Below are 24,450 nucleotides of genomic sequence, written 5' to 3' on the forward strand. Positions count from 1 at the left end.
GGAGTAATTTATGTAGGGCAAAAATCACGTGCTCATACACACCAGGGCCATTCTTCACTTAGTGCCCTCCCAGCTCAGAGCTCATCCTGTGCTCCATCTATTCAGGGCTCTTCTACGTCGAGTGCATCTGCTGGTCACTCCGATGAGAGGGGTTCCCATCAGTACCCTTCTCCAGCACCTAGGATTTATTATGAGTGTGGCGAGATGGGCCACATGTGGAGGCAGTGCCCCCGCCGTGTTGCTAGTTCATCTCAGCAGAGGGGCCAGTCATCAGCTTCAGCGCCAGTTGCTCCACCACCACCTGCCCAGCCAGCTAGGGGTGGGGATCAGTCAGCCAGGGGTCGCCCCAGAGGGGGAGGCCGATCAGGGGGCGGTCAGGCCCGTTTCTATGCTCTTCCAGGCAGACCCGATGCCATTGCTTCTGCTGCTGTCATTACAGGTATTATTTCAGTCTGCCACAGAGATGCTGCCTCTGTACTATTTGATCACGGTTCTACCTATTCTTATGTGTCATCATACTTTGCTCACTATTTGGGTACTCCTCGTGAGTCTCTTGCTTTACCAGTTCATGTATCTACCCCGGTTGGTGAGACTGTTGTTGTAGATCGTGTGTACCAGTCGTGTTTGGTGACTATTGGGGGTCTGGAGACTCGAGTTGATCTTTTATTATTGAGTATGGTGGATTTCGATGTCATTCTGGGCATGGATTGGCTATCTGCGTGCCGCGCTCTTTTAAATTGTCATGCCAAGACAGTTACATTGGCTATACCGGGTGTGCCACGAATTGAGTGGCGTGGCGTGGCGTGACTGATTATGTTCCTAGTAGAGTGATCTCTTTCTTAAAGGCCCAGCGTATGGTTGGGAAGGGTTGTTTATCGTATCTTGCTTTTGTGAGGAATATTGGAGCTGAGACTCCCAGTATTGATTCTGTCCCAGTTGTGAGGGATTTCCTTGATGTTTTTCCTGCAGACCTGTCGGGCCTACCACCGGACAGGGATATTGATTTTGGTATTGATCGGGTGTAGGGCACTCAGCCCATTTCTATTTTGCCGCATCGTATGGCACCAGCGGAGTTGAAGGAGTTAAAGGAGCAGCTTCAGGAACTCCTTGATAAGGGGTTCATTCGGCCTAGTGTGTCACCTTGGGGTGCGCCAGTTCTGTTTGTGAAGAAAAAGGATGGCACTATGAGAATGTGCAGAAAAAGGTAACAGTGAAGAACAAGTATCCTTTGCCTCGCATTGATGATCTATTCGACCAGCTTCGGGGAGCGAGGGTATTCTCCAAGATTGATCTCCGGTCGGGTTATCACCAATTGAAGATTAGGGATTCGGATATTCTTAAGACGGCCTTCAGGACCAGATATGGTCATTATGAGTTCCCGGTTATGTCTTTTGGGCTGACCAATGCCCCAGCAGCGTTCATGCATCTGATGAACAGCGTGTTCCGGCCTTATCTTGATTCATTTATTATAGTTTTCATTGATGATATCCTGGTATATTCGCGTAGTCAGGAGGAGCACGCGGAGCATTTGAGGGTTGTGTTGCAGAGATTGAGGGAGGAGAAGCTTTATGCAAAGTTCTCCAAGTGTGAGTTTTGGCTCAGTTCAATGGCATTCTTGGGACACGTGGTGTCCAGTGAGGGTATTCAGGTTGATCCAAAGAAGATAGAGGCGATGCAGAGTTGGCCCAGACCGTCCTCAGCCACAGAGATTCATAGTTTTCTTGGTTTGGCAAGCTATTATCGCCGGTTTGTTCAGGGATTCTCATATATCGCATCGCCCTTGACCAAGTTGACTCAAAAGGGTGCTTCATTTGTATGGTCGGACGAGTGTGAGGAGAGCTTTCAGAAGCTCAAGACAGCTTTGACCACAGCTCCAGTGTTGGTTTTGCCATCAGCTTCAGGTTCATATACCGTGTATTGTGATGCTTCGAGAGCAGGGATTGGTTGTGTGTTGATGAATGAGGGTAGAGTTATTGCTTATGCTTCTCATCAGTTGAAGCCCCATGAGAAGAACTACCCCGTTCATTTTTTGGAGTTGGCTGCCATAGTTCATGCGTTGAAGATTTGGAGGCATTACTTGTTTGGCGTATCTTGTAAGGTATTCGCTGATCATCGCAGTCTTCAGCATTTGTTCAAGCAAAAGGACCTTAATTTGAGGCAGCGGAGATGGTTGGAGTTGCTTAAGGATTATGATATCACCATATTGTACCATCCGGGGAAGGCCACTGTGGTGGCCGAAGCTTTGAGCCAAAAGGCAGTGAGTATGGGGAGTTTGGCGTATCTTCCAGTTGGGGAGAGACCTATTGCGGTTGATGTTCAGGCTTTGGCCGATCGGTTCGTGAGGTTGGATATTTCGGAGCCCAGTCGGGTATTGGCTTGTGTGCTTTCTCGATCTTCCCTATATGAGCGCATCAGAGAGCGCCAATATGAAGATCCACATTTGCTCGTCCTTAGGGACAGGGTTCAGCATGATGATGCCAGGGATGTGTCTATTGGAGATGATGGAGTATTGAGGATGCAGGGCCGGATTTGTGTGCCCAATGTGGATGGGCTTCGAGAGTTGATTCTGGAGGAGGCCCATAGCTCGCGGTATTCTATTCATCCAGGAGCCGCCAAGATGTATCAGGATCTTAGACAGCATTACTGGTGGTGGAGAATGAAGAAAGATATTGTGGGTTTTGTAGCTCGGTGTCTCAATTGTCAGCAGGTGAAATATGAGCATCAGAGACCGGGTGGCTTGCTTCAGAGGATGGATATCCTGAGTGGAAGTGGGAGTGGATCACTATGGATTTTGTAGTTGGACTCCCTCATACTCTGAAGAAGTTCGATGCTATATGGGTGATTGTGGATAGGCTGACCAAGTCCGCGCACTTCATTCCTATCTGTACTACTTATTCTTCAGAGCGGTTGGCAGAGATATATATTCGGGAGATTGTTCGGTTGCATGGTGTCCCAGTTTCCATCATTTCAGTTCGGGGCACTTAGTTTACTTCCCAGTTCTGGAAGTCTGTTCAGCGAGAGTTGGGTACTCAGGTACAGTTGAGCACAGCTTTTCACCCTCAGACGGACGGGCAGTCCGAGCGCACTATTCAGATATTAGAAGATATGCTACGCACTTGTGTTATTAATTTCGGAGGGTCATGGGATCGGTTTCTACGGCTTGCAGAGTTTGCTTACAACAACAGCTACCAGTCGAGTATCCAGATGGCTCCATATGAGGCTTTGTACGGGAGGCGTGTAGATCTCCAGTTGGTTGGTTTGAGCCCAGTGAGAATAGGCTATTGGGGACAAATTTGGTTCAGGATGCTTTAGATAAAGTGAAGGTAATTCAGGAGAGACTTCGCACAGCGCAGTCGAGGCAAAAGAGTTATGCTGACAGGAAGGTCCGAGATGTGTCCTACATGGTTGGTGAGAAGGTTCTGTTGAAGGTTTCGCCCACGAAAGGTGTTATGAGATTTGGAAAGAAGGGGAAGTTGATTCCGCAGTTCATTGGGCTTTTTGAGGTACTTCGGAGGATTGGGGAGGTGGCTTATGAGCTTGCCGTGCCACCCAGCTTGTCGAGTGTGCATCCGGTTTTCCATGTTTCTATGCTCCATAAGTATATTGGGGATCCGTCTCATGTTCTGGATTTCAGCACGGTTCAGTTGGAGGGTGATTTGACTTATGATGTGGAGCTAGCAGCTATTTTGGAGCGTCAGGTTCGGAAGTTGAGATCAAAAGATATAGCTTCGTGAAGGTGAAGTGGAGAGGTCGGCCCGTGGAGGAGGCCACCTGGGAGACCGAGCTGGAGATGTGGAGCAGATATCCTCACCTGTTTGAGGCTTCGGGTATGTTTCTTGACTCGTTTGAGGATGAACGTTTATTTAAGCTGGGGAGGATGTGACGACCCGGCCGGTCGTCTCATGAGTTACCGCTCCGTTTCTCCCTTTTCTTCTTCTTTATGTATTGTTTATCCGTGTTTCGAGGTATCGGGTTGGTTGGATTGAATCCGGAATAGTTTTGGTGAAGTTTGAAACACTTAGTCTCTTTTAAGAAGGTTTAAGTTGGAAAAGTCAACCGGACGTTGACTTATGTGTTAGAGGGCTTAGATGTGAGTTCCGATGGTTCGGTTAGCTTGCGGACGGTAATTTATGACTTAGGAGTGTGATCGGAATGGGTTTTGGAGGTCCGGAGTAAGAATTAGGCTTGAATGGCAAAGTTGAAGATTTTTTGGCGATTTCTGGGTTTGGTAAGGGTGAGATTTTGATCCAGGGGTCGGAACGGAATTCCAAGAGTTGTAGTAGCTTTCCTTTATGTCATTTGGAGATGTGTGTGCAAAATTTCAGGTCCATTCAGAATCGTGGTTTGGTTGGGTTTTTTGGATCGAAAGCGTATTTCGGAAGATTTTTTAGGAACTTAGGCTTGAATTCGATGTGATTTGGTATATTTGATGTTGTTTGAGGTATTTTTATGATTGGACAAGTTCGAATAAGGTTATTGGGTATGTTTTGGCCTTTGGTTAGGTTCACCGGGGCCTCGGGGTGATTTTCGGGTGGTTAAGGAGAAGGATTTGGTGAATTGTTGCAGCAGCTGATATTGCTGCTTCTGGTGTTTTCGCACTTGCGGCTTTGGGCACCGCAGGTGGGCGATCGCAATCGTGAAGAAGGACCGTAGAAGCGGTTTTGGAAGCAAGTGTCTGAGACAGCAGATGCAGTAGGGGACTCGCAACTGCGGAGTCGCAGATGCGACAAAAGGACCGCAGATGCGGTTTGGGCTGGTTTAATGAGTTTCCACAGAAGCGGATGAATTGACCGCATATGCGGTACCACAGAAGCGGATTTTGGACCGCAGATGCGGAAATGACTGGGCAGAAGGTATACATTTCATACTTCGCGATTTTTGAAGGGTTTAACCATTTTTGAACTCGGAATTGGGAGCTTTGGGCGACTTTGAGGAGATAAATCAAAGAGACTTTGTTGAGGTAAGGATTTTGGACTTAAAACACATTTCTATGGTAGAATATCTTGAATTAAGGCTGTAATTAGAAGGACTAAAGGGCTAAAAATGGAGGTTTAGGGCTTGAGTTTAAGAGGCCTTTAATGGGGAATTTGAGGGGTCATTTGGACTCCGATTTTGGTGTTCTTTATATGCATAGACTCATGGGGGAGATAAGGAACCTATTGGAGTAAAATATTCTGAGTTTCGAGAAGTGGGCCCGGGGCTTGGGTTTTGCTAATTTCGGGATTTTTAGTATTTTTCGATTGTTTTCGCTTGGGTCTTGTTCCCTTAGCATATTGTGACGTATTCGTTCTGATTTTGGATAGATTCGACGCACGTGGAGGCCAATTCGAAGGGCAAGGGCGTTGCGAGCTAGGGATTTAGCCGGTTCGAGGTGAGTAATGCTTGTAAATGATGTTCTGAGGGTTTGAAACCCCGGATTGTGCATCATAGTACTATGTTGAGGTGAGGCACACGCTCAATGACGAGCGTGGGGTCATGTACTATTAGGGATTTGGACTTGGTCCGTCCCGATTGATAATTTTACCGCGTATTTGATTTAAAACTACTAGTTATCATCGTTTATTGGGTTGAATGCCATATTTGGGCTTCGTGCTAACTACTTGAACCCTTCGGGGCTTTTATTTGATATTTCCTCACTGTTTTGACTTACTACTTGAACTCAGTCATATTAAATTCCACTGTTTTACTACTCAGGAGCTTTTACTCAGTTTGAGATTTAAATGATGTTTGGGCTGAGAAATACTGTTTTACTATCGCCTGAGAGGCTTGTGATGATTTTTGACTGAGTAAGACCGAGGGCCTATATTGTGATGAGACACTAATATTTATTGGAGACCGAGAGCCTGAGATATGTACGCCACGAGGTGGCTTGATTGATATGAGGCCGAGGGCCTAGATTTGATGCCACGAGATGGCTTGTTATTGCGCTTGGGCCGTAAGGGGCCCCTCCAGGAGTCAGCACACCCCCAGTGAGCGCGGGTACCCATCGTGATGTGAGAGTGAGCCCGAGGGGCTGTTACTGTTGTGAGATGTTGCCCGAGGGGCGGTTGTGGTGTTACTGTGCCCGAGGGGCGAACTTTTATTTGTTTACTTTATCATAATTACCTGTCAATTACCTGTTTACTGGTTAAGAGCATTTTTCCTGATTCTTACCGGCTTTCCTGATTATAAATGATTTTACTGCTTCATTATAGACTGCTATATGCTTTACGTGTTTTCTCGCTTTTAGTCATTATTTATATTCATTACTCACTGAGTTGGAGTACTCACTTTACTCCCTGCACCCTGTGTGTAGATTCAGGCGTAGCTGGTTCCGCTCCGAAGTGTTGATTTCCTCCAGTTCCAGGCGGGCTTTTTCGGAGATTATTAGGTAGTTGTTGCCGTCCGCAGCCCCGTGTCTCTACTCTTCTATCATTTCTGTTTTCCTACAAACACTTGTAGTAGTTTATGACTTTAGCAGACTGTACTGTGATTCGTAGATGCTCTTGACTTGTGACACCCCGGTTAGGGCTGTGTTAGGTTGGGTTTTCCGTATTATTCTTGATATTTCCGCTACTTAAATTTATTAATTCATGTTTAGACTATTTTGTGTTGCATAACTGCTTTAAAAGATGAATTATATTAAACTGGCTGGCCTCGTCTTCACGAGAGGCGCCATTACGACCGGGTTCGGGGTTAGGGTCGTGACAGGAACTATCGTGAAAATTTGATTAATAGCTTGTTTAGTCAGATTTTGAATTCTCTTTACCTTGAATTTCAGTTGAATTGTTATCAGCATGCTTGTAAGGCACAAATGACTCCTTACTACAGGGATGGTTCCTAAGTTAGTCGAATTAGGTAGTATTCCCTCTTGAATATATGATCCTATAGGTTTTGATTGGATTTTAAGTTACTGAACTTGTTATTTAAGATCATGGTGGTACAGTGTCAATCTGTCTGGGATCTATGAGTTTTAATTGAAATTCATACTCTCCTGTTATGGTCTTAAGTTATGGGCTTTTAAGTTAAAGTGTCATACAGTGCAATTGGTATCATTAGAGTAACTGAATTCAAAAAATGATTTTCTTTCAAAGGGTGTTATGACTTAGTGGTGCTTCACCTCTTACCCTGTTTGCTTTACTTGTTTAAAAATCGATATGGGGTCAGTTTTAATTCCAAATTCGAATGTATGCTGTTTTGTGCTATTGAAGGGACTCGATCCTGAGTCCCAACTTTATGACGATGGTATGTCCTCAGAGTTGGGCTCCCTTTTGGGCTTAGTTTAAGCTATTGTGAAATCAGCAACTTGGTAACCTTGCAATTTTGATAGGCTATTGGGCTTCACTTCAGGCCCAGGCTTTGAAATAGACCGGACTTCATTTAATGTTAGTCCGTCTGTTTAAATGAATTAAGTCTGGGTTTTAGTTTAGAATAATTATAATTCCTTTAAACCGTCCTTAATTAATTAGTTGGGCTTTTAAAAGTAGATTGGAGGCGTGCCATATTAGGTAAGGCATAGTTTATGGCCCTCAAAAGTTTAGTTCAAGTTCCCTTTAAGAATTGGAATCGAGGTGTGTCTTGCCCAACAAAATCTCAAAACGCATGGCCCTTATTTAATTAACTTTAATCCTAGAAATCGAGGCGTGCTATTTAGTTGAATTTTTCATGGCGCTCGCAAATTTGAAAGTGCGTAGTTGCTTTAGGCGCGCTATTTTAAAAATTACTTTCCTAAACTCGGGTGTGCATTTCATGTGACCCAAATTCAAATCTCAACAACGTTAAATAAAATGTGTCGCGGACTGCGGGTGCATTTCATGTGGCGTGGTCCAAAGACATGTTTTAGATGGCGTTGAAATCTTCCTTAAAAAATAATAATTAAAAGTGGCTTAAAAAGTTAAAATATACCATAGGCTAAAACATGTATTAAAATCAGATAATAGGCCAATTATAATAGTTTAAACGACCGTGCTAGAACCACGGAATCCGGGGGTGCCTAACACCTTCCCTCGGGTTAACAGAATTCCTTATTCAGAATTTCTGGTTCGCAGACTTCAAAAGGAAAGTCGAAATTTTCCTTGATTTGGGATTCACAATAAACTGGTGACTTGGGACACCAAATAAACTATCCCAAGTGGCGACTCTAATAAATAAATAATCCCATTTCGAATAATGTCACTTTAATTGGAAAAACTCCCTTATATACCTTCGGGTGTGTAAAAAAGGAGGTGTGACATTGGATACCATGGTGTGGGCGTTTTCTTAGCACTGATTTTAATCGTTCCCATGATTGGTATACAGATTCAGTATCTGTTTGCACGAAATTATTGATTTCTTGCTTCATTTTAAATGTTTTTGTAGGTGAAAATATTTATTAAGAAATTTCTGAGTCATTTAGTCCCATGTAGTGATTGAACCTCTCGGTAGACTTCGCAACCATATTTTTGCTTCACCTTTTAAAGAAAAAGGAAAAAGCCGCAACCTGATAGCATCTGTTATGACTCCATTATACCTGCAAGTTTCAGCTAATTCAAGAAAATTAATTAGATGGGTGTGGGGATCTTCACTCGCATCACCAGTAAACTGGCACGACTGCTGAATAGTTTGAATCAAGCCTGTGCGAATTTCAAAGTTATTTGTTGCAATTGATGGTCTCCTTACACTTGATTCTCCTTCAAAATGATCTAGCCTTGCATAATCTCTGAGTATTCTGTCATGTCGTGGAGCCACCTCATCGAACTGTTCTTCCACTTGATGTGGTGGAAGTTGGTTATTGTTAAGCTCTTCATTCTCCATTTCTTCACTAGCTATACTTTGAGGAGATGATGTTCGTCCTTTCCTGCGCAATCGAAGAGATTTTTCAATTTCTGGATCTTAATTTGCCAACTCTTTTGTAAAAGAGGGGTCATAAACTACCTGAAATCTTTAACGCAAAGATTTTTTTTAAAAAAAAAAAAAAAAAAAAATCAAACTTAGTTCCTAAAATATTAGTGGTGGCACTAAAAAGAAAAAAAATATACATAAAAATTTAAATAGCAGTAGTAATTAATATAACTAGTGATACTAATTAAGAACATAAAATAAAATATATTTTTTTTATGAATAAAGCTAGCTGGTCCTTGAAACAATAGAATAATACGTAGAGTAAAATAAAAAATTAAAAAGATAGAAGAAAGAAAACGATACGAAAATAATAAGTAGTAATATTCTTTAAGAGAAAATTAGAAAAACATTACCAGCAACAATACCTATAGTCGTAACCAAAAAATAAAGATAACAGTAATATTAGTATAATAATAATAATAATAATAATAATAAGAAGAAGAAGAAGAAGAAGAAGAAGAAGAAGAAGAAGAAGAAGAAGAAGAAGAAGAAGAAGAAGAAGAAGAAGAAGAAGAAGAAGAAGAAGAAGAAGAAGAAGTAGTTCTCAAATTAATAACAAAATAATTAATCTAAAGTAGATGTTGTCAGTCCCGACAACGGCGCCAAAAAATTTGGTGAGTGTTTGGCGTATATAAAATTTTAACTCGTACTCTGTCAAATAATAGTATAGAAAGATGTCGAAACCACAGAGATTGGTTTATCTATTCTACAGACGTTTCTTGTTTTAATTACTAAAAATGCATGAATAGAGAAATAGAAAATATTTTATTTTTCACAAATATAATAAAAAGGTGTTGGGATCCTGACTTCACTTAATATTTTAATTATATAACAGTGATACTTATTCTTCAATTTCTATTTCTCACAAATGTATAAATGCCTCTCACGATTATATTTATATATTATTACTTAAGTTGAACAATTAATTGCACTCCTCTCGGTTATACAAATTAATCGATAAAATAGTAATATTACAAGCCAGAAATATATACTTGAGCTAAAGCATGCTCTTTTTAGTAAGTCCCTTTCAGTTTCACAACTTGTTATAACTGATCACTACAATATTCGCGTCTTTCGATTACAAATAAGTATAAAATCAATTTTAACATATAAGAGCTAGTTGTCATTAAATAGAAGTTAACATCTATCAATACCAAAATTTACTATATTACTTCTTCCCCCTCTTTCGACTACAGAATTAGTAAGAAGTTAATATGTAGTATGAAATAGATAGATGTTACAAATTAAATGACCCCTAACTATAAAGCAGATGAAATTTAATAAAAAGCTTCAGTTTGGACATGTGAAATTGAGGAATAATTTAGTATTATATAAAAATATTAAGATTCGTCACTTTTCCAACACATGGTAAGTTACTCCATACTGGAGCTAATACTGCTAATGAAAATATTCTTGTCCATTAGATAAGAAAATAGAAAGAAATATTCAAAAAGAATAATTCTCCCTATTTAATTAAAAGCATGATATAGAGTAATTTTCAAAGCTAAAATTAGGAACTAGAAACAAAAGCCGCTGTAATGACTGGGCGAAAATTCAAAGAACTGAAGAACTGACTGAAATAAAAAGGAAAGACTCTGAAATGGATTTAGTTGTTGTGACGACCCGGCCCGTCGTCATGTGAGTTACCGCCCCGTTTCCCCCATTTTCTGCTTCTTTATGTTTTATTATAAGAGTCTTGAGTGAATGAGTCGATTTGGATTGGTTTTGGATGGAAATGAGACATATAGTCTCTTTAAGGAAGGTTTGTATTGGAAAAGTCAACCGGATATTGACTTGTGAGTTAGAGGGCTCGGATGTGATTTCCGGTGATTTGGTTAGCTTCGGGGGATAATTTGTGACTTAGGAGTCTGATCGAAATTGATTTTGGAGGTCCGGTGTAGAATTAGGCTTGAATTGGCGAAGTTAGTATTTTGGCGAATCCCGGTTGATAGGTGAGATTTTGATCCGAGGGTCGGAATGGGATTCCGAGAGTTGCTCTAGCTTCATTAGATGATTTTGGATGTGTGTGCAAAATTTCAGATCATTCGGAGGTGTTTTGGTCGGGTTTTTGATCAAATGCGTAATTCGGGAGTTTTAGAAGAACTTAGGCTTGAATCCGATGTAATTTGATAGTTTTGGTGTTAATTGTGGTGTTTTGATGATGGGTTGGCACTTTTAGTTGAGGTCCCGGGGGCCTCGGGGTGATTTCGGATGGCCATCGGGATGAAATTTGGACTTATGAGATTGATGTGTATCTGATTTCTGGTATTTCCGCATCTGCGGAAAAGGAATCGAAGATGCGGTTGCGCAGGTGCGGAAGAAGGCTCGCAGGTGAGGTCATTTGGCCTGGATGGAAGATTGCGCAGATGCGGAAGGGGAGCCGCATCTGCGAGACCGCAGATGCGGTGGAAGAGTCGCAGGTGCGAAAGGGTGAAGCCATGGTGTTTCCGCAGAAGCGGACAATTATCCGCAGAAGCGAGGTCCGCAAATGAGGATAGAGGATCGCAGAAGCGGTCGTGGACTTAATGAGGATCCGCAGAAGTGGAGGTATAACCGCATAAGCGGTAGCCGCAAATGCGGTAAAGGTACCGCAGATGCGAAAATCACTGTTCAGAGAAAGGTTTAAAACTCATTTTGTTCCGCGAGCTTAAGTTTATTTCCACCATTTTTGATCGACCTTGAGAGCTCTTGGATGGAAATTGAAGGGGATTTCGACTAGGTGTGATTGGAGGTGAGTTCCTTGGCCTAAATACGTGATTTAATGGTAGAATTAACATGGAAATTTGTGGAAATTCATCAAAAGAGGGTAAAGCTAGGGCTTGGGAATTTGGTATTTCAAAGTGGAATTTGAGGGGTCAAATGGACTCCGATTTTGGTAATTTTGATATGTATAGAATCGTGGCGAGATAAGGAATCCGGTGATGTTAATTTTTTGATTTTTCGAGAAGTGGGCCCGGGGCTCGGGTTTTGCCAATTTCGTGAATTTTGATGTTTTTCGATTGGGTTATATTCCCTTAGCCTATTGTAACGTATTCGTTGTGGTTTTGGCCAGATTCGACGCGCGAAGAGGTTGATTTGCGAGGCAAGGGCATAACTAGCTAGGATTTTGGCAGGCTTGAGGTGAGTAATGGTTATAAATGATGTCCTGAGGGTTTGAAATCCCGGATTCGCACAACGTAGTGCTATATTGAAGTGAAACACGTGCTTAAATGGCGAGCGCGAGGTTGTTACTACTGGGGATTGTGACTTGGTCCGTCCCGTTTGATATTTTACTGCGTATTCGATTAAACTGATTTGGTTATCATCATGATTTGGGCTAGTTGCCATGTTTGGGGCCTTGTGCCGACCTGTAGAACCCGTAGGGGCATTCGTACTGATTGACCTCACTTTACTTGTTAAAAATCATACCCTCAGTCATGTTTCTAACTGTTTAATAAAATATGAACCGGCTTTTGAAATAGCTAAACCAGAATGTGAGTAATACGTGGGCTGGGATCCCTATCTTATCTTACTATGCCCGAAGGGCGAAGTTTATATTGACTGAGAGGGGTTGAGAACCCAATAGTGAGGATGACTGATATGTTATGGATCGGGCTGCACGCCGCAGCAAGGTATATATATATATAGATCGGGTTGCACGTCGCAGCAGTATACTTATATGGATCAGGCTGCACGCCGCAGCAGTATACTTATATGGATCGGGCTGCACGCCGCAACAGTATATATATGGATCGGGCTGCACGCCGCAGCAGTATAGCGCTTGGGCTGTAGGAGCCCCTCCGGAGTCTGCACACCCCCATTGAGCGCAGTCGACTATTATTATTGGATCGGGCTGCACGCCGCAGCAATATATTTATTATGGATCGGGTTGTACGCCACAGCGAAACACGGATCGGGCTGCACGCCGCAGCGGTATAATTATGATTTCAGTGATTGTGAAAAGTATATGAGATGAGTACTGGTTTAAAGGATTTTGCCTGACTTCTTCATTTAGTTGTTGTTTAAATGTTCTTACTGCTTTGATATAGAACTGCTTAGTGTTTTTGCGAGATTTCTTTCCGTCAGTCATTATTTATTATTATTATTCACTGGGTCGGAGTACTCACATTACTCCCTGCACCGTGTGTGCAGATACAGGTATCCCTGAGGCGTAGTTCGAGCTATTTCTGCTGTCCAGATCTCACCGGAGTCATCGAGGTAGCTGCATGGCGCCCGCAGACCCGATTTCTCCCTCTATCCTCTTTATTTTCAGTATTTTAGACTATCTTTTGTTTAGGCTGTTTCTCAGACTTGTATTAGAGGCTCTTAACTCGTGACACCGGATCGGTGGGCTATGTAGTGATGTTACCTTGTTTTTCGCACATTTTACCTTCTGTTACAGATTTCTATTCATGTTAATTTGGTAGTTAAACCCTGTTAATTGGTAATGAACTCTATATAAAGGATTGAGAGTGTTGAAATGGTCGGGTTTGCCTAGCATTGTGTTGGGCGCCATCACGACCGGGGTTGGGGTCGTGACAGTTGTCTGCTGAGCTCTCCTTCTCTCTACCCTTCATCATTTTCCGAAGTATGCTTTTATAATCAAACCATAATAAGTTGGTTTGGCTATAGCTGCTTGTTTTTGTTATGAAAGATTCTTTTATTTTTGGATCTGGTTATGGCCACTTTGATGTGGTAGATGGATTTTATGCCAGTTCATATTTTATCGTCACTTGCTTCTTTTTTTCTTGAAGTCTTATTTATTTTGCACCAATTCTTCTCGTAACATTTCCTACGCAATCAAGTTAAATTTGTGAAAGAAACATGATAATTTTTTATACTTTTACGAAGAAAGTTATACATTAAAATCAGGTAAAATGTACTTATCAAACTCACACAAGGTGTCGAATTTTTTGGTATTCGGGTCTGATCTCATCTTCGACGGCCATTTCACTTTCCGTTTGAGTTTTTCCAGAGCGTAGACTATCTTTGTAGGTGACACACAAAAATTGTGAGTAGATTATAAGGGAGGCATACCTCTTTCGTTCCAATGAGTTCCCGTCCTTGGCCTAGACAAGCCTTCTTCATAGCGGAGGGAGGGCGCAGCGGTCGTCCTGACATATGGTTGGTGTCGTTCCCTGTCAGGTCCCGAGATTGAATGATCTCTTCTGGTGCTGTCTCTTCGTTCTTTTCTAGATTCGGCTTATATCGAGGTTAGTTAGTAGGTTGTCCAGTTGAGTCGTCCTCGTCTGCTTGGACATCGGCACAGTAATCATTATGGATTTCGTCCCAAGTGGTTGAGTGATACTTCATCAATTGACTCAACAGTTTTCTAGTTGCTCTTGAACCCTCTCTATTCAGCCCGTTCTGAAAAGTTGTGACTGTCATCCCTTCGGATACGTTCGGCAGTGTCATCCTTACTCTGTTGAAACGGGTGAGGAAGTCCCTTAGTCCCTCTACCAAGGACTGCTTAGTAGCAAATATGTCTTTTACTCTCGCCTCGGCCTTCTTGGCTCCGGCATGGGCGGTTACGAATTTATCGGACATTTCCTCGAAGTTCCTATGGAGTGTGCTGGTACCTGCAAATACCATGTAATGCCTCTCCCGTGAGGGTCTCGCCAAACTTCTTCAGCAAAATGGATGACATTTGTTCCTTGGCGAGGTGGTTGCCTTTCATAGTGGTGACTTAGTGAGTCACATGATCTTCAGGATCAATCGTACCATCGTATATCCTGAGGTAGGGCGGCATTTTGAAGATCTTTGGTATGGCATATGAGGTTGTATCATCGCTGTACAATTGCTCTATGAACCTATCAGCGTCCCTTTTCGGTAGTAGCTTAGGAGCGCCCGGTATCTTGTCAACTCGCTTTTGGTGCTCTTTCATCTGGTCTCGGAGTGCTTTGTTTTCATTCTCCATTTCTTCCATCCTTTTTAGAATGGCAGCGAGGGCGTTGCACATGCAATATCAATAACATTGTGAGTTATACCTTTCGTTGGGGGAGGGGACGGTTGCACTACTTGTCTATTTGTTGTATCGTGCAAGTCCTTGCGATTTCTGCAGTCGTTCCCGGAGCGGGTTTGTTGATGAGCTTATTAGCGTATCGGTTAGCCATGCCCCGAGGAGTTTTTCACAGCTGGGGGCGTCCCTTCCTCTGTAGACGTGGAGGCCCATTGACCACTGGGTTTTGCTATGCTGCAGTGTGGGGGCGGTGACCTTTCTCGCCTAGGCGACGCACTGGGTGTCATGTCCTCGCCTATCGTTTTGCAGCTTTCGTTGATGACATTTATGAGGTTGGTTGGGAAATCACTTGTTATTCTCGTTCTTTCTCCTTGGTTATCTGCCATGTAGGGTTTCGTATATCACAAAGAAAGGAGATATTGGCTTTTTTGACGTTAGTGACCTATGTAAATTGCAGATCTAGAGGAAACTAAAAATTTAACTAAGAAATCCCTACAGACGGCGCCAAATTGTTTGACCAAAAATATATATATCTGGGTTCAAATAAATAAATTTATATAAATAAGAATTAATCTTGGCTAGTAATAGTATCCCTAGATGGAACTCTTAAAGAAGCAATAAATATTACGTAGATCTGGTTGGACAGTGGCAGTGGCATACAATAAATGTTCTAGAAATCAGAAGCAATAATGTAGCATTCAATAATAATAAATAGCAATAAATGCCATTTAAGTAAATAGAAGGAATGATTCACCCAAGATAGGATGGAATAAGTGGATGTTCTTTCTGACAATGATGAATGATAGACAATCCCTTGAATATTTGAGTTATTCTCGGATCTAGTGAAAAAGTATAGACAAGAATCTTAGTAAAAAGGTGATGTTTGTATCTTAGCAAATGAGATCCGATTCTCTTTTTAAGTCAAAGTGTGTTTTTTACAAATGAATATCACATGTTCCCTATCATTCTCTCTTTTTCTATTTATGGGGAACATATTCCTAAGAAACCCTAATAGTACAAGTACAGAGAATATCCACTAGAATATTCTCTTTAATATCCTATCTTGAAAACTAGCCATTACAACTCTGTCAACGGTACTCGACCTCTGCCTCGACCTTTGTCGACACCTCTACCACGGCTCTCGTTGACTCTTCGATCACAAACTTTGCTGCTCCTTGGGCCATTTCAACAAACGACGACTTGGGAACTCTTCCCTTAGTACTATCTTGGTTTGAATATTCTAAAGACAGATTTTGACCCATACAAGCTGACCAATGGGCAAATCTTCAAAATAAAAAAGGGATTTTTTTCATTCCTATACCCTATTAGAAACTTTATTACCCTAAATGTCCATGTTTAATTAATTACCTGGCATAAACAAGTTTTATTTACAAAATATATACAATCCACCTTAAAAGGCTCCCAAATCCATTATTTGTGTCTTCAATCAAGGGATTTAGTTACACCTTTTTTCTTTTTTCTCTCTTCTCTCCCCTTTTCTCTCCCGATGCAATTGAATGTGCACCACGCTGTTTAATACTAACCAATTTCATGCCATTTGGGACTAAATTTATGCATTAAGTTTGGACTGACGTATTAAGTCAAATGCATAACGTTCCATGGTTGTCAAATACTGACCAATTTATAGGTTTAGAAAAGATGGAAAAATATAGGTCAGGGAAAATATAGATCTTTTCTTGAAAATTCCCATGAGCCATGACTTGGGTTTTTAGCAAGAAACAGTTGAGTTTCATTTTTATGTGTTATTCTTCTGGGGCTTTAGCATTTCAAAGTTTCATATTGTTGTGGTGCAAAAAATGAAAATAATGGCAAATTTTACAGATTCAAAGGTGATTTTTCTTCTTCTACAAAGAGAGGTGTTAAATCTCATAAACGTGGCTTCTTCTCAAGAGGAAATAATATTTCAAATATGGATGAGATTTTATACAACTTATCTACAATTTTCATACATTATTTCTACCCGGTTAAATACAACTACAATAACATACAACTTAACTATAAATTTTATACAATATTGTTCAACTTTCATACAATATATATATATATATATATATATATTTGAAGAATTGTATGTATATATAAACATAATACAATTCTTCTTCTTCGACGAGTTTCAATCTGAAATATTCAGCCAATGTCAAGTCTAATCTTCACCAAAACACCCTCAAAATTGAGATATAAACTCCAAATCATATTCTCAATTGTTTGCAACAACACCCAATCCAAACAAATAATGGTTTTTGAAAAACTAAATTCGAATTCAAAGCTTCAAACCTTTTTAATGGCTGTCAATGGTGGAATTGTTGCTCTCTTTTTCTTTGCTTTACATTACTGAAATTAGGATTGAGAGATAGAGAGTGACGTAGAGAGAATTCCCAATTCTTTGCAACAACACCCAATTCAAACAAATAATATTTTTTGAAAACTCAAATTCGAATTCAAAGCTTCAAAATTTTTTAATGGTTGTCAATGGTGGAATTGCTGCTCTCTTGTGCAAGATACGTTGGGGGGAGGGGAGGTGGAGAGAGAAACATGGGGGGGGGGGGGGGTAGAGTGGAAGATATATAGTGATTTTAGGACACTAATTATTATCATTAATTCCCTTAAAATGTACTTAAATCGTAATTGGATATACAAAATGTAATTATAGTAAAACTTGAGTAGGGAGGGCAATATAGTTTCATATAGTGTATAAGAATGTAAAAATCTCAATAAAAATCAAAAGTTTTACCCCTTGTTAAACTTGAAATTTTATCCATATGTATACCAAAGGTAAAAAAATTCAAGACCAAGATCATTCGTGTCACTGATCCTAATATAAGAGCACACTGGCCCAGTCCATTCTCCTAAGTCGAGTTCTAATGTTATTCTAATTATCAATTTTGATAAACGTATAAGTCGTCCACCTTATCCAAAATAGTTAGCTTGTGATTTCTAATACAAAACTCATCTTGACTCTAGCTCGTTAAATTTAAACGAGTGGATCGGTCATGATCACTTTGCCATCCAAATCCAAACCACGTATTTGAAATATCTGGATGTGCGTATAGTAATTGGTAAACCTAGAAAAGAAAAACGAAGACGCCGGCCAAATGCATGCAGAGAACTTTGAGAGTTGTTTGATAATCTGATCATTAAATAGAGGAATCTAAAAGAAGAATATAATGGGGTATTGCCCATGTTTTCGTAGCAAAAAAAAGGGGATCAACTTGAAAACCAAGCTCAACAATAGCTACGTTCCTATTGAAGCCGCCCCTACTACGCCCATCAAGTCTGATCTTGGTTTGTTTCACTTCGTTTCCTTACCCCGTTCGTCTATTTCGTCGATTTAATCTTGTTACTTTTAAATCTGTAACGTTATATTAATTAGCTCCGCTTTCATTCTATTTTCATAGCTTAAGAGCAACAATAGCAACATATCCACTATAATCCCACAAGTGAGGTATGGAAAGGGTAGAGTGTACGTAGGTCTTACCTTTGCCTTTAAGACTTTAAGAAGGCAAACTGTTCCGATAGAACCTCGGCTCAGGAATTTTCATAGCTTCTACTTGGAAAATAAAATGTTATTATACTTTTATCTACGATCAACTTAGATGTCTAAGTTAATTAGTTCTTGCACCTCCAATGACTCACCATGCAAAAATACATTTGAATGATTCTCACCCAAATCTTCCAGCCTGATTGCAGTTAGCTTCTCTATCTCGTTTTAATATACCTGGTCGAGTTTAATATAGTATTATTAATTAGTATTTTAAATTTGGTAGGAAATAGTCTGTACTAGTTGTGTCCCCTTTAATATGAGGGTGTTTAACTGTACACAAAATACTACTACTCCAAAGGACAAACTATTGAATCTTTTTTGAAGGTAACATAAAAGGACAAATTGTTGTTTGTGATTTCACTTCCTAAATTGCCTTGTTGGGACTATGAACAGATGTTTACTTTTGTCTAGAGATAAGTGGAATACTATGAATGTAATTAGGATCTTGAAGCCTAAACGTTAAACTGTTAATCACACTTTTTATCTTGTCAAGACTTTTCAATACCAAGTTATACTAATTGCTTAAAGAGGTTTATGATGCAGAGGATGGATAACCCTGTAATGTAATTGCGAATCCTTAAGCTGTGTAAGGACACCGAGGCATGTGCTCTCTTTGACACCAAATATGAGATTATAACAAGTTTGGATGAATTAACCTGATCTTCCACAGTTAATGTAGATTCCATCTTGTTTATGTTGTTCTAAACTTTTAGTAAATTGATTAGCTACAGTGATATTCTCACAAAGCTTCCCATGCTTGACATAGACTAACTGTTTATTGATAAATTCCATGGTTCTGAAGTTGTCTTTTTGTTAATTTGCACTTCATTTGTTGAGGCCGGTAAGTTGGTGTAAAATCCCATATTATAGTTATAAGGATATTAAGTTGTGCTTTTAGAAGTTTGAATAGTCATGAATCTCCTGGTGTAATAATTCATCTGTTCTTTCTTTGTTGTTTTATATGCACCTGCCAGATAATGCAGTCAAATATAGCACACTCTTGGAGCCCAGACAACAAGTACCAATATCAAAAGATAGTTCTCCTTCGGAAAGCAACCTTCCAACTTTCTCTTACAGGGAACTTGCAGCAGCAACGAACAATTTCAGGCGAGAATCAATTATTGGGGAAGGTGGCTTTGGGCCAGTATTCAAAGGGCAACTTGAAAGTGGTCAGGTGATTTTCACTACATTAAATCTTTATCCAGTTTCACGTTAAAGCAAGCGTGTCTTGTTCATTTCATATTCATCATACTTTTTGGTCCTGGAATGATCCATTCAGGTTGTGGCTGTTAAGAAGCTAAATCATTCAGGTCTTCAAGGGGATAAGGAGTTCTTTGTGGAGGTTCACATGCTTTCACTGCTGCGTCACCCTAACCTGGTTAATCTAATTGGTTACTGCATTGAAGGAAACCAGCGCATTCTTATCTATGAATTCATGCCTCTAAGATCTCTGGAATATCATCTCCATGGTAATGCTTCAACGTTAACATAGTTTCAGCTGATAGGCAGTTCTCACTTACACATGTTATGAAATTTGGATTGGCAACAAAAGAAATAAAAATTAATAGATTCTTATTTGTCTACCTGCGGCCATCTGTTATGCTTCAGTAATACCATTCATTCCTGTCTTGGTCTGCTTCGAAGCTGTAGATTCATTCCTTACTTGCTATAAAACTTTTGGGTGACCATTGATGGTGTAACAAGTCCATTTTCAGGATCCTTGAAGATATGAAGTTCTTATTATCACACTTTAAATACTCATCCACTTCTATTTTCATTTTCTTCACTGAGGAAGTCTTCACTGCTTCTGTCTGACATACGCATTCCAAAATAGATCCGGTGGTTGCTTCAGCACGACACAGACTTCTGCCTTTGTTTATAACAACTAAGCTTGTCTTGTTTAGCAGAAGAGCTGCATTGCCAAATTTGATGGATATCTTGTTTCTCAGTTCTCCCCGTGAAAATGATCAACTGCCCATCTTTAACTCCTAACTGTATTAACTGTGCATTAAATTTTCTGAACCTATAAGTGGTTGCCTCCAATATGTCTTCCCAAGTTGTTACTATGTGAGTATTAGCTTTGGTGTGAAATTTTCTAGCATTACCTTACTTGATTTGAACTTCTCTTTTCTGTAGAAAATTGTTCAATTGAACAGGCATCAGAGGATGCAATTAATATGTGCACTCGGCCGTTAAAGTTTGAATTGTGATGATTTAGAGGTAATGTGCAGATATGACGCCTGACATGGAGCCATTGGATTGGGATACCAGGATGATAATAGCATCTGGTGCCGCCAAAGGGCTGGATTACCTTCACAGGCAAGCTGATCGTCCTGTTATCTACAGGGACCTTAAGTCAGCAAACATATTATTAAGTGAGGGTTTCCACCCTAAACTCTCTGACTTTGGTCTTGCAAAGTTTGGACCAGGTGCAGACAATACGCATGTTTCAACTCGGGTTATGGGCACTCATGGATATTGTGCACCTGAGTATGCGGGAACTGGAAAGCTGACTATGAAGTCAGACATCTATAGTTTTGGTGTGCTCTTGTTGGAGCTAATTACTGGATGTAGAGCAATGGATGACACTCGCGAACATGGAAAAGAAATGCTTGTGGACTGGGTAATTAACTTCGCTCACTGATGACAGTTCATTCAATAATTAGCAAGCTGGAACAGAATCCAATTTTGAAAATTAATTCCTGTAGCAAGTTTTTGTTTCACTACTTAAAGATGTTTGTGTCACTTCTTGATTCTGTCTTCTAGTAAGTTAGCTTTGAAGCAAAAGTTTTTATCTGAGTGTTCAATAATTTTATCATGATGTCAAAGGTATTTCGTGAAACGTCTGCTCTCTAATAATTTGAATTACCATCTTTTCACAGTTCTGACCATTTGTCATGAAATATATCATAAGCTAAGTCGTTTCGTTTGTTTTTCTGAGTGAAAAGTGTTGAGCTTGATAACACTAGTCTCCTGTTTCCGCACTTCATGTTTGTGCGCTTCCTTTTTTCCCTGCTAATAGTGAGCTTTGTTTGCCTCTTGACAGGCACGTCCTATGTTGAAAGACTGCAAGAATTATGTGCAATTAGCAGATCCAAAGTTAAGAGGCAAGTTTCCACAATCTGTTTTCCGGAGGGCAGTAGAACTGGCACTAATGTGTGTTCAGGATGATCCCCATGCTCGACCTCACACGAAAGACATTGTGCTTGCTTTGAGCTACTTTGCATCCCAAAAGCATGATTCACCTTCAGCTCAATCGAATCAGATTGGATCTCAGAGAGATGGGAGGATATTCCAGGGAGAAGAACAAGGAAATGTAAGCCCTGTTGATTTTAATCGTGCTGGAATCGCTGTAAAGGAAATGAGAGCTTCGAGCAAGGATCAAGAACGGGAACGAGCTGTTGTTGAGGCCAAGAAGTGGGGCGAGACCTGGAGAGACAAAAGGAAACCGAATGTGGAAGATGATTTTGATTATAGATCAAGGTGGTAATAACACGTTAGTTTCCTTGCAGAGAACCTCAGAGTTTTTTGTTGATGCATTATGAGATTACCATAAATGTTACTACTTCATAACTATTTTGTTTCATGTGAAGTAACTTCAGATCACCATATATAGTGGCTCTTCGTTAGGTGCTGTCCTTATGTGAGACTTTAGTATGGAAATGCATGCGAGTATGTAATGGTCGTTTTGTTATGCTTTGATATAATAATTTCACGAGCTCAGAACTATCACCTAGGAAAGGATGACTCAAAACCGCGGAGACAGAATTACCGCTAAGGAGGTTCAAAAAAAGGAAAAGTTAAAAAGGTTGCAAATAGTGGCAATAGAACCAATGATCTTACAAAGGTTTTGAACTCCTGACCGCTAAAGCTATGCTTTTGGGTTGTGTCAAGTGGATTCAAAATATAATATATAGAGGTAAAAAACAAATTTTTCCTCACATAGGGAGTGTATTATTTAGGGTGAACACTCTTCCGGCCCCTAAATCCGCCCCTGCCTCCAAGCAAATGAACCAAGTCAACCAAGGTTCTCAGCTATCACACACTTTTCATGGTCATCTTGCGTATAAAGGAAGATCTAAGCAAGCCACCAATATAGAAATTGTCCCAGTTCTCTATCTTCTTTCATTATTTTGGTTTAGACCGGTGGTGATTCTAGAAATATGCGGATTACTAGACTATTACTCCAATGAGTTCTCCTAAATCTTCTTTTTAATGAAAAGGTAAAGGATTAATATAAGTTGAGGCGCGTCATCAGCGGAGCTGGGCATTTTTAATGTCAAACGACAAAATGATGCATTAGAATAATGAAACTTTAACTCAAAAGGAAGAAAAAAACCAGAAATGTAAATTGGAACCCACAGATGCAAACCAGCTGCTATTCTCATTAAACTTAGAAGTCCAATTTTTTCATTTTTTATCTGGATCAGTTTATGCGCACCTCGACTATTCCATCAGGTATCTGCTACTTCTTAGTACCGAGTAATTTGCCCACCAATTAACTATTCCATCAACTACTTCCTAGTACCGAGTAATTTGCCCACCAAGTCTTAGGCAGGTGGAGAGAAAGCACCTACTATATGTCTTTATATCTATGCTGGTCTCCAAAGTTTGTATCGACTTCATTGATCACTAGGTCAACTCTCTTGGTGCAACTTAGAAGCCAAATTGTGGCCTTTCTCCCACCGCAGAAATAAAGACAAGGATCACCAATTTTGTATGCTAAAACAGGAGCTAAATACGATGCCTCATAACATATCCAAAAAAGAAAAGAAAAAAGACTACATGCCCCAAATCACAAAAATTAATGAAGACAATCCTTTTTTTTTCCTCTATACGATTTTCACACCTTGTAACTCAGATATTATCTTGCCAATCTAAACCTATTTGCTTGGTTATATATATATATTTTTTTATTGGTGTCAGCTTGGTTCAAGGTAATCTGTAAATAAAATTACGAATTTCCAATTAAAGCAATGAATATGGATCCGGAGAGTGTCGCTTTATGGCAAAATAGATTTTTATTTTGCATAGATTGGACCATCCAAATGTCATGAAACTTGAGGCTTTGGTCACATCTAGGATTTCAGGCAGCTTATATATATATATATATATATATATATATATATATATATCGTCTTTGACTGCTTCTTCTACACTCAAATGTCAAACTTGCATGCATCTCCTTTGCTGAACTATATATGTGTTTGTTCTCAAAAGCAGTGGATGCCGCCAAATACATTATCACTCATCTGCAGAAGCTAAAAGTTTTAGTAGTATAGTGTGAAGAACTTAGGCAGCTTAATTATATGATTCTTTGCTGTGAAGATCTACATTCCTTATATCCTGATAGGAGGCTATTTTGCTGCACAATATCATTAGTTGGAGATGGGTTGGACAATAACATAACATTGGATGACATTTATCATTATTATAACTAGGTTTGTTTCTCTTTGTCATGTGAAATCTTGTTCAACTACTAACCAAATAAATAAGATCATGTTTGTTGGAAGATTGATGTTGCATTAACCAATATAAATAAAACCGTGGTTCCCGATAATCTACGTTGATTAAGGATTCAAGAATGATCCTTCGGGGTCAGTTGTCTGATTAAAGATATTATTCTGCTAAAAAATTTGGGACTATTCATTCACTGTTTGGTTAATGGTATTAGCTAATACTATCATAAATTTTATACCAAAATCTTTGGTATTATCTTTTCCATACTGAATGTGGAAAGATGATCCCAAGATAAACTAGTACCAAACCAAACAATCCGTTACATACCACCCGGCACCCGCTGCTAAAATATGATCAACAAAGGTAGTAAATGGAAAAGCGAAAAAGCAAAAAAGGAAAGGTCCTACCGGGAGTCGAACCCAGGTCGCTGGATTCAAAGTCCAGAGTGCTAACCACTACACCATAGAACCAGATGATGCTGTACTTCAGTATGTTATTTTAAGTTAACGATTTAAACGACGTTGATTCTCTTTAATTTCTGATTCTTTCCACACGAAAAATTGGAGTTTAAATTGAAAAAAAAAAAAGGGTACGTTCTTTATTATCTTTCGTCTGAAATAATATTTAATTT

General features: G+C 40.0%; 1 protein-coding gene and 1 non-coding gene across 2 annotated transcripts; one reads left to right on the forward strand and one right to left on the reverse strand.

Moving 5' to 3' along the window:
• The first annotated feature begins 17,676 nt into the window (after positions 1-17,676).
• On the forward strand, positions 17,677-21,988 carry LOC109218905 (serine/threonine-protein kinase CDL1-like). Its single transcript, XM_019383304.1, has 5 exons — positions 17,677-18,100; positions 19,334-19,533; positions 19,639-19,828; positions 20,591-20,982; positions 21,406-21,988. The coding sequence occupies exons 1-5, from the start codon at positions 17,983-17,985 to the stop codon at positions 21,847-21,849; spliced, it is 1,344 nt and encodes a 447-aa protein (XP_019238849.1). The 5' UTR covers positions 17,677-17,982; the 3' UTR covers positions 21,850-21,988.
• A 2,229-nt stretch (positions 21,989-24,217) lies between these two features.
• TRNAQ-UUG lies at positions 24,218-24,289 on the reverse strand. The gene has a single exon. It is a non-coding gene; the product is annotated as a tRNA-Gln (tRNA).
• Between the last annotated feature and the right edge of the window lie 161 nt (positions 24,290-24,450).

The sequence above is a fragment of the Nicotiana attenuata genome, unplaced genomic scaffold (assembly GCF_001879085.1).
Source record: "Nicotiana attenuata strain UT unplaced genomic scaffold, NIATTr2, whole genome shotgun sequence".
NCBI lineage: Eukaryota > Viridiplantae > Streptophyta > Magnoliopsida > Solanales > Solanaceae > Nicotiana > Nicotiana attenuata.